Genomic DNA, 11,171 nt, shown 5'->3' with positions numbered 1-11,171 from the left:
ACGATCGCGCGCCCGAGGCGAGGGGCGCGGGGCGGCGCCACGTGACCCGGGACGAGGTGGAGTCCGGCGGGAAGGGGGCGTCCCTTCCTACCGTCCTCTTCTTCAGGGTTTGAGCGGGCGGCAGACCCGCCGGTCCTCGCCCCGGACGGTGACACCCTGCCCGCTCTCATAAACGCGGGTGGAAATAAAGACCAGAAACCCGAACAGGACGGATTCGCAGCAGGGTGAGTTTCAAGTTTCGGTGTTGGAGAGGAGTTTGGAGAAATCCCGCGGCGCTGGGCTGAGCTGTGGGAGACGGAGCGGAAGGGATGCGAGCGCCGGGCACTGGCTCCGCGGCGCCGTGTTGGGGCGTGGAGTGCGCCCGGGGCTTGGCCTCCCGCTGCCGAGCGGGCGCGGGATGCCCCCGATTCTCCCGCGGGCTCCGGGTCCCGCGCGCCCTACGGCCTGCGCCGGGGGACTGACGGACGTGCAAGTTTCCCGGTCCCCTAGAGGCCGAGGAGGTGGGCGGGCGCCACGACCCTCCTTCCCCGCACCTCACTCCTCTGGCGCTGGGAGCGCGGCGGGGGCTGGCCGCACCGGAGCTTTTGCTGTGTCCACGGGCGGGGAGCGGCGGCCTGGCCCGCGCAGGTGTCCTGCTGCGGCGGCGACCCGAGGTCCGGGCCGGCCCCTGGGCCGCGCACTCCCGCGCCCTCCGGGGCTCGGCGCTTCGGGGTGCGGTCCAGCCGCCTCCGGGGGTGTTGGACCCTCGGGTCCGTCGCCACTCCCCGGTGGACACCGCAAGCCCTCCCTGTCCGCTTGTTTTGGAGTTTGGACCGGGGAGCGAACTCCTGAGCTCCGTGTCGATGGTCACGAAGGAGCCTGGCTGGGCTGGGAGACAGGGGGATGGACCGCCAGGGGAGGCGGCTCAGTTGGGAGTGTCGGATGGTCCCCCCCCACGTAGACGCCGAGAGATGAGGGTGTGTGGAGGGCTGAGGCTGGGCCAAGACAGAGAACCTACTGGGGGTTTGGGCTCTGCTGGTGTGTTTCTCGTTGGATTGTACGTTTTCCGCTTGGCGTCACGGGTAGAGGGCTCCTGATGGATGCGGTGGGTGAGTATGTGCGTGTGCGGGAGCGCGAGGAATGGGCGAACTGGGGCGGTGCGCCCAGTTACACAACAGGGAAGGGGTAGGCGGGTAAGCGTACAGATAGGAATTGTGACATAAGGCACCCCATTTCACTCCTTGGTTGCTGCTGGGGCACAGGGAACACCTGGGGGAGGAGTGTGTTTCCATGTCCCACGATTTTTATTTCTGAGAGCGCTCAGCGCCTCAGAGGTGCACCTGCACCCCCGGAGACAGCGACACTCTCCGGGGAGCGCACAGTTCGGGGCGAGCGCAGAGCTTGCCTGTCTCTGGCAGGTCTTGAACGCAGACAGGGGAGCGGCCGGTCCCAAGTGCACCCGGGCTGGGTCCCCGGCAAAGCCAGAGCAGAAAACTGTGGGCTCTCCAGCCCAGTTTCCCTCCCAGGACTAAAGACCCAGTGCTTTGCGGTGTGGCCACTGCCTCCTTCCATTCCTTACTGCCCTGAGGCTGTGTGTGTGCAGCCAGCCCTCCCCTGCGGGGAAGGAAACGGGAATTATGTAACTCATTTAGCTAAGCTGGCAGTAACTTTGGGAAGCTGTACTGTGAGGAGCCTGACGTTTCTTTTCCAAAACAAGTGAGGCAAACACGCCGTCCTGGGTATTTAAAAAGTGCACGCACACACACACACACACACGCACGCACGCAGGCGCGGAGCAGGTTAGGACCAGAGAGTTGCATTTCCAGGTAGCTAAGAGCCTTTGCCAACAGCAAGCAACGCAAGGCCAGCCTTCTAATTGGAAAGAAGAAAAAGGGAAATCTCCTTGCAAGAGGGTGCCTTGGCAGCCGGCTATGTAGGCAGTAGCTCTGTTCTGTCTCTAAATGCACACTGCTGCTCTCCTGACATTTAGGGGCTTGAATTTCTGCAGGGTCTGTAGTTGCACAGCTGATTGTACAAACGTGCATCAGAATGCTAAGTATCAAAATGTTTCTTTTGCAAAGAGATCTGTAAACTCTGAGTACTGTTATTTGCTGACAGCTATTCTTTCCTGAAATTATGCTAAGGTAAACTGAACATACACATTTTATCCAGTGCAACCTGTTTTACCCAACTGGAATGACTACACAAGGCAGAAGAGGCTTGCAAATGCTTAAAGTTGGCATTTCTGTATAACTAAGTTAACTTCTACTTAGTAGGAAAACTGCTGTTCTTCACAGGACCTGTCTATCCGATATAATTTAAAAGGTATCAGGGTAGAGTTTCTGAATGTTTACCTCAACTCACCTGCAAGAAAGCTGTCTTTGTAGTCCGAACATTGCAATAATTTCGTTACGTGTTTGCTTGGGTTCCTATCTGTATTGATTTTTGTCAAAGCCAGTCAGTGGATATAAAATTTGAATTTATTGTTCTTTCCACTGCAGACACCTTAGTGCTATTGGCTCTCGCCTTTATGATTGCACTAGCCTCCTAATGAATCTCTCTCTAATTCTCTTTCCCTTAGATATGTTGAAAACAGAGCTAGCATACTGCTTTCAGAACAAAAGTCATATAACTTCATTCTTTTGCCCAAGACTCTCCAATGACTCTCTGTCTCAGATGGGAGACAGAAACCAGCCCCACAGAAAATGGCCCTGCATAGTCCCAGTCGCCAGTCCTTTGCCCTGCTGTTAACTTTCTACTAGTCTCTCTCTTATTTGTCCCACTTCTCACTGCCATTTAGCACAATAGACACACTCTACCCTTAAGGATTTTGTAGGTGTTCTTTCCACGTGGGCTGTTTCCCTGAGATACCTGCATGTCTTTCTTACTCACCACTCTCCAGCATTAACTCACATACCACCTTCTTGGCCAAGTGGAGGCCTTCCCTTACCATCCAGTACTTTTTTGTCCTAACACTGCTAGTGCCCCTTCCTTGATTTATTCTCTCCCTGACACACATTCATTTAGCATACTGTAATCTTTACGAATTTATTTTTTCTTATCTTTCTTTGTGCATGAGAACAGAAACTCAGTTTTAAAAAAAAAAGCCTTGTCCACTAAAACTTTGCCTGACATAAAATGTGTGTTAAATAAATATCTGTTGGATGGATATCTATTCTTTCAGAAACAACTTTTAACAGAAATGACAAATTTCCCCCAAATACCCAATCTAATAGAAAGACTATCATGATTATCATTTATTGTACATGCAGAAGGAGCGTGATAGAATTGCGCTCTTGATGTCAACATCAGTTTACACAAGAGTGTACTATTCTAGTCATGCATCTACTATATTAGTCAACAAATTTTGATTATAAATCTGATATTTTCAGAGTACTATGAAGTATACACAATGGGTACCTTAAATTGTATTAAAATTAATAGGAGCTAATTAGAGTGCTTTGAAAAGTAGAATCTGGACTGGGGGTGAGACAGAGAACACTGAACAAGAGGAGCTGCTGGGTGAGCTGCAGAGCTTTGCTTGGTGTACTGTCTATAGACTGGCCTGCTCAAACTCAGCCTTCGTGTTGGGGTTAGTGGGGCGAAGAGCAGAGGGGAAGCATCGTGTAGATGTCTTCAGGTATCAGGCTGAGGAATGAACACTCCTGCACCACCTACTAGATTCCAGTCAATGACAGATGGTGTTCACAGTGGTGGTCTATAAGGCAGCCTGGGTGTGTAGTAGTCTGTGCCATACAGCTTTGCCTGAGCACACCTGGGATGTTCCCACACCGTGAGACAGTCTAACACTGTCAGAGCGAATCCGCATCACTGACATGTGACTGTACGCTGCAGTCCACCCCTCCTGTCACAACCGGGTCCTCATTCCCCTGGTGACAGGGAGCCACGAGATAAAGCAGATGTACTTCGTTATGGCGTCACTTTACATGATGAAGAAGAACCCATCACTAAGGCATTAGTAATGGCAACTCTTTCTGTACTTAACCTGAAGCAGGTGGCTAAGCTTCCTTGAATTCTTCAAAAAGCAAGACATGCCCCCAAGACTCTTTAGGTTGTTGCATGCTTCTTCAACATTTGTTCTCAGACCCTCACTGACGCTGATTGCTCATTCTGTCTTTGAAATTCCTGAGAGAAAGGGTGTGATTGCCACATAAGTTTTGGGGAACCTTTGCAGGTTGTTGCAGGTAAGGAGAGCCATATCTTCAGTATTATTTGATACCTGAAATCATTCTATTACCATTCATTAATACTTTCATTTGGACTTAATTATAGCAGCCTTTTTTTTTTCATTTGTATAAGGCTAAGTCATGTTTCATAATAAAAAAAACCTCACATTTTATAAACAAAAACACTAAGGGAAAAGATTCATCAAAGGCATCACTTAAAAGGAAAATAAATTTTTTGTTCATTAAATTACTTTTCCTCCTTTCAGTGGAAGTAAATTTGTAAGATTTTCTTTTTTGTACTCACATAAGAAGAAAGACATGCAATTCAGTTTCTTACTGTGGGCACAATGCCTGTTAATTTACAGTTAATTTAGTAATCAGTTTTTTTAAGGGAGCCTTTAATTTCTTCAACATTGTGATTTTCTCATTGGTGAGAGAATAGTTATAGCACAAAGTGCTGTGAAAAATGAAAGTCACAACTGAAATCTAGATCCATGCGTTGCATTGCATGTAGTCTGGTGCAATGGGAGGATCCATGGAAAAAACTCAAAGTTTCTGACATAGTAATAAAACCATAGCATCTTGAGCCTAAATCTGCTACACAATGGAAGTGTGATCTTTAAGGCAGTTGTTATAACCTCTGTGTATGGAGCACTTGCTAGTTTTGAATATAGTTTGTTCCATTTGATTAAATTTTTGTTCTTCAGAATGGTATTATTTTTAAAAATAAATGCACTCCTTTGTCCTATGTCTAACTTCCGTAGTTTTTTTTTTTTCTTTTTTTTTTTTTTTGACAGGCAGAGTGGACAGCGAGAGAGAGAGAGACAGAGAGAAAGGTCTTCCTTTTGCCGTTGGTTCACCCTCCAATGGCCGCCGCGGTAGCGCGCTGCGGCCGGCGCACCGCGCTGTTCCGATGGCAGGAGCCAGGTGCTTCTCCTGGTCTCCCATGGGATGCAGGACCCAAGGACTTGGGCCATCCTCCACTGCACTCCCTAGCCACAGCAGAGAGCTGGCCTGGAAGAGGGGCAACCGGGACAGGATCGGTGCCCCAACCGGGACTAGAACCCGGTGTGCCGGCACCGCAAGGCGGAGGATTAGCCTAGTGAGCCGCGGCGCCGGCAACTTCCGTAGTTTTGCTATAATAGTCTAAGCCCTATTGCCTTTTCTCTACAGAGCACTCACTGAAATATGAGGAGACATCTATGCCATTCCTGTTAAGTATTTCCTGGATTAAATATCATGTAGTCTTTCAAAAGTCCCTCCTGTACAAAGTTTTTTTTTAATGTGGTACTGCATTAATCATTCTCCTTTGAATATACTTGTGCTCAATAATGTCTGTCTTACAAAGCAGTCCAGTGTGGGTTAGAGTTATTCCTGCAGTTTGACTGCTACACTAATTCGTCCATTTCTATAGCATGAGGGAGATTAGCTATTTTGTTTCATCTTATTTAGCTTTGTTTCCTATGTATGTTTTATGTTTAATTGGTGCATTGAGTTTTTTGTCATATTCACATCTTACAGTGTTTAGGAAGGTAGTGCTGTGTGTGTCAGACTTCAGACGTGATATTCACATTCCTTACTTCCAGACTATTGTGTTTTTCCGAAACTCCATGTATGAGCAAATCCAATTAAAAATAGTGCTAGATTTTTTTTCAAATGTTTGCACTGTTTCTGCTATTTTAAAAGGATGTTTACAGGTTTACATTGTGTTTATCTTGGTGTCTTTAAACTGTTATGTGAGTCAGAATTCATTTTGATTGTCCTCAGTAAAATTATTAATGCAACCGGTCATTTTCTCTTTACAGATCGTTCAGTTCAAGGGAACGAAGAATTTGGAATAATTTTGATGAATGCATTCCAATATGGGGAATAAGAATAAACTGAACGGTTGACCTGCTTGGAAGAAACATACTGTCCAATTTTGTAAAGTAATAAATAACAACCAAACCAATCAAAATGAATTCTACGCTGTTTTCCCAGGCTGAAAATCACTCAGTTTACTATAATGTTTCAGAGAGGAACTCCCAGTTTTTGGCTTTTGAAAATGATGATTGTCATCTGCCCTTGGCCGTGATATTTACCTTAGCTCTGGCTTACGGAGCTGTGATCATTCTCGGGGTGTCTGGAAACCTGGCTTTGATCATAATCGTCCTGAAACAGAAGGAGATGAGAAACGTTACCAACATCCTGATCGTGAACCTCTCCTTCTCAGACTTGCTTGTTGCCATCATGTGTCTCCCCTTCACATTTGTCTACACCTTAATGGACCACTGGGTCTTTGGTGAGACAATGTGCAAGCTGAATCCTTTCGTGCAATGTGTTTCAATCACGGTGTCCATTTTTTCTCTGGTTCTCATTGCTGTGGAACGACACCAGCTGATAATCAACCCGCGAGGGTGGCGGCCCAACAACAGACACGCTTACATAGGCATTGCTGTCATCTGGGCCCTTGCTGTGGCCTCTTCCCTGCCCTTCCTGATCTATCAGGTCCTGACTGATGAGCCATTCCAGAACGTGACGCTCGACGCCTTCAAGGACAAGTTCGTGTGCTTTGATAAATTTCCATCGGACTCTCATAGGTTGTCTTACACCACTCTCCTCTTGGTGCTGCAGTATTTTGGCCCACTGTGTTTTATCTTTATATGCTACTTCAAGGTAAGAAGACTGACCCCCTTAATTTCCCTTTTTATCTTCTGGGCACAGAATTCCTCCTAAAATGAGTAGTTGTATTTGAACTCATTATCTTTTCTTTCATAGATATACATTCGCTTAAAGAGGAGGAACAACATGATGGACAAGATGAGAGACAACAAGTACAGGTCCAGTGAAGCCAAAAGGATCAACGTCATGCTGCTCTCCATCGTGGTGGCCTTCGCCGTCTGCTGGCTGCCTCTCACCATCTTTAACACTGTGTTTGACTGGAACCATCAGATCATTGCCACGTGCAACCACAACCTGCTGTTCCTGCTCTGCCACCTCACGGCCATGATCTCCACCTGTGTCAACCCCATATTCTATGGATTCCTCAACAAAAACTTCCAGAGGGACTTGCAGTTCTTCTTCAACTTCTGTGACTTCCGCTCCCGAGATGATGACTATGACACGATAGCCATGTCCACTATGCACACGGATGTTTCTAAGACTTCTTTGAAGCAAGCAAGCCCAGTCGCATTTAAAAAAATCAATAATGATGATAATGAAAAACTCTGAAACCCCTTGTACATGACATCTGTTTAAAAGCAAGCACAACCTACAATGTGCTTTCATTACCTGTTCTCCCAAGGAATGGGGGTGAGATGATTTGAGAAAGGCTGATATTTTCTTGTCTTGCTTTTCTACTGCTTTTGTTAAAGCTGTCATAATTACATTTGGAACAAAAGGTGTAAGCTTTGGGATCTGCTGGCAGTTATTTTGACCAGATTTCCTTGAAGTGCTTTTCAGGAACTTATGCATAGACTATAAAGACTTCTATTCTGTATTTATTGGAGTGAAACTTCCTTAAAGTATTACTGTGGACTGACTGACTTCAGAAATATAAGCCACGTGATACTCTTAATAGACGGGGCCGTTCTGATTATGGCTACAGAGGTAGAGAGATCGGAATGCAGCACTCTGCACGTGGAGCCAAAGGGGATTCTGAAGTTATTCAGGAGTGATTTGTATTTTTCGTTTCCTATTTTAAGAAAGCACTAAATTTGCTCCTAATTGAGTATTACTTAAGTTAATATAAAAATGCATAAAAAATGTTTTTCAGCTGCAAATATCATAGGGAATTGAGGGGCCAGTGCTGTGGCACAGTGGGTTAATGCTCTGGCCTGCAGTGCCTGCATCCCATATAGATGCCGGTTCTAGTCCCGGCTGCTCTACTTCTGATTCAGCTCTCTGCTACTGTGAAAGCAGTAGAAGATGGCTCAGTTCCTTGGGCCCCTGCACCTGCGTGGGAGACCTGGAAGAAGCTCCTGGCTCCTGGCTTTGGATCGACACAGCTCCGACCATTGCGGCCAATTGGGGAGTGAACCAATCGGATGGAAGACTTCTCTCTCTCTGCCTCTCCTCTCTCTGTGTAACTCTTTCAAATAAATAAATAAATCTTTAAAAAAAAAAAGAATAAAGGGAGAAAGCAGTTCTCTCACTTAAAAACTCTTTTGGTACCTGATAACCAAAGCATTTCAGAGTGATCAGAATTTAGTACTTAATATTGCTGCAGATAGTTGAACTATATCCATCTGAATGGATGGGCAAGGTGTTTTCATTCTTTACAGACTGTTCAGTGTTCGTCAAGCTTTCTGACATAAACATGTCTTTCAAAAGGCATTTCCAGCTTACAATGTATAGAAACACAAAATGTATTTTCCATTCAGCAGTGCCTATATAGTAAGTCACTTTTAACTTCCACTGTCCATCTTTCAAAGCAGAAGACACCAAGGGACAATGTGAAAAGAATGTTTACTCTGGGTAGCAGGGATAAATACATAAGGAGTTGTTGTATCCCATGTTAACTTGTAAACGCTGTGTGACTTGTGGAGTGTTATACACCACACACTAGTTAGAGTACTGAGTAGTTGTGTCATGTTAATATACTTAATTTCATGTATCTTGTAATCACAGTTGAGCCTGAGAGTCACTTGGAGAAAAGAGATTTTGAAGAACAAGGTGTATGTATCTTCAGTGTATTATATGACAGAGCATTAAATGTGTTTGTTTTTAGAAGGGCAGACACACTCATTATTAAAATTGTTTTGCTTTTTCTGAGCAACCTCTTGTGTCCCTCTTCATTTCATTTATGTTGTCCTGTGACTTTCCCGTCACTCACTGCCTCCTGTATCTTCTTACTAATGACACGTTTTCTGCCCTGCGGTATAACCACTGGCAGTCCAGTCACACTCCATTGCTACATTGTAAGTTTCTTCAAGGCTGTCTAACATGACTGTTTCCAGTGCAAAGAGCACAGTGCCGTATATTTAGGAGTTTCCAAAAAATGTTTCTATAATGAATAAATAATGAAGAAATGTTCCTTTGCCCTGTTAATGATCATATATAGAATTCACTTCCTGATGTTTTCTTGGATTTTTCTTCCCAAGTTCCTCTTTCTTAGGAAAGAGTTTTCTCTTTTACAGTATTAGTTTCAGTCCTAGTTTAAGCAAGAATCACATTTTAGATTTTAGAAACTTGCATTGTTAGCTTTGTAAATCAATTAAAGAGCAAACATTTTACTTTGAGTGCTAACATAAAATCATATTACAGCCTAAGAATGGCCTTTTAGTAACTTAATAAACAATTGGAGGCAAGCATTTGGTCCAGTGGTTAACTTGCTGGTTAAGACACTGCTTAAGATACTTGCACCCCATATTTGAGTACCTAAGTTCCACAGCTGGCCCTAGTTTGTGACTGCAGCTTCCTGCTAATTCAGACTCTGGGAGGCAACAGAAATGGCTTAAGTAGTTGGTTTCCTGTCACCCAGGTAGAAGACACAGTCTCAATTTCCAGCTCCCAGCTTCAGCCCAGCCCAGTCCAGTGGCTGCTGCTGTGGGCATCTTGAGTTGTCCAGCATATGGGAACTCTATTTCTCTGTCTCTCTGTATTTGCCTCTCAGACAAGTCTTTTAAAAAGGAAGGAAGGAGGAAAGACACTTGTAAAACTGACCTTTATGTTTACCAGAAAATATCATCTTTCCTTACTTAAATTACTTGATATTTCTCTCCCTTTTGGTGAATAGTGAGAAGTTCTGTCATTCTCTACTTAGGTACTTCTTCAGAAGTCACTTGCTACTTGGATCTGTCTTAATTTGTAAATGCTTCTCTGTCTATACTTTTGATGACAGCTATTTCTAGAATTCTTATCGAGCTTGTATAGGCTGCTGATTCCTTAACATAAATAACAAGCTGAGTATCAGATTCTTATATTTTATCCAAAAATGTTGTGAGTTAACAGTAAAGTCTAACCTCAGCCACAGACACACTGAGCTCAAGAAGAAATAATTGGCCATAGTAACATGAACTAGGGAACTGGATTTTTATAAATCTAAGAACAAAAGTCAATTATTAGCTTAGTAGAATTTATAGTTGTAATCAAAATGTAGAATAAAGTGATAGTAGCTGGAATTTTTAAGGCTTGGTATATGCCACGTACAATGTAAGGACTTAAGTACCTGTGTGGATGTAGTGACTGATATTGTTGACACTTCACATTAAGAGGAAACTGATGTTCAAGTTGAAATATTTGAGCCAAATGATAAAGAAAAGGTGGAGCAAGAATCAAATCCAGGTCTGTCTAGTGCTACCTAATCACCAAGCTCCACCTATCATAGGGTTTTAGAAAATACCTGTTCTTCTGCCTCCACAAGTTTCTTTTCAGGCATAATCATATTCTAATAATGCAGAAGATTGAAGAAAGGAACGGGATGAAGTAGAAGGGTTGAGAAGAGAAGGCTATCATGATTGTGCATCCGTAATCTCCCATGAATTAGAATATTCTGCTTAAAAATAGAGGATGATTATTCACACTTGTTTTCTGTGAAGTGGATATTCTATCCTCTTTTCTAGTCTACAGATTCCTAAGCAAATATAAATATATATATTATAATTTCATTTCCAAATTTTATAGCCAAATACATTACATATTTGGATAATGACAATTTTTCTTCACACACAGTGATGGTGGAACAGGCAGGTTCAGGATGGAGTTCCAGGAATAAGTCTGCCCTTGTGCCAACATTGCCAGTTCAGCGAGGTTAGGCGTACTGTTAGGTTTTTCATCACAGCCAAGCTTGCTTTCCTTAGCAATTAAGGTTCCTGGGAGAATGAAGGTAGTTTCTTAGTGTGATTGGATTCTTTCACAGTCTCCATGGTTTTTTATTTGCTTATTCCCTGTGGTTCATCAAACAACACATTGGTCTTAATGACAATAACAGCATAGCATACTAGGGCAAATGAATAAGGTTTCCCAAATTTTGTTCATTTAATCATCAGTTTATTAACATATATGTATGCACTTCTCACATATTGT

General features: G+C 44.2%; 1 protein-coding gene across 1 annotated transcript; it reads left to right on the top strand.

Annotated features, from left to right (window-relative positions):
* The first annotated feature begins 6,122 nt into the window (after positions 1–6,122).
* Positions 6,123–7,376, top strand: NPY1R (neuropeptide Y receptor Y1). The gene is made up of 2 exons (XM_062198991.1): positions 6,123–6,821; positions 6,924–7,376. Exons 1-2 carry the CDS (start codon positions 6,123–6,125, stop codon positions 7,374–7,376), a joined length of 1,152 nt encoding a protein of 383 aa, XP_062054975.1.
* The last annotated feature ends 3,795 nt before the right edge of the window (positions 7,377–11,171 follow it).

The sequence above is a fragment of the Lepus europaeus genome, chromosome 8, assembly GCF_033115175.1.
Source record: "Lepus europaeus isolate LE1 chromosome 8, mLepTim1.pri, whole genome shotgun sequence".
NCBI lineage: Eukaryota > Metazoa > Chordata > Mammalia > Lagomorpha > Leporidae > Lepus > Lepus europaeus.
The sequence above is the reverse complement of the archived record's forward strand: the minus strand, read 5'-3'. Positions and strand labels throughout refer to the sequence as shown.

Excerpts from the sequence above, each read along its gene's own strand:
- NPY1R (XM_062198991.1), top strand. The coding sequence starts at position 6,123 with ATGAATTCTACGCTGTTTTCCCAGGCTGAAAATCACTCAGTTTACTAT. Across the intron at positions 6,822-6,923 it reads TCTTTATATGCTACTTCAAG|ATATACATTCGCTTAAAGAG; the intron begins GTAAGAAGACTG and ends TTTCTTTCATAG.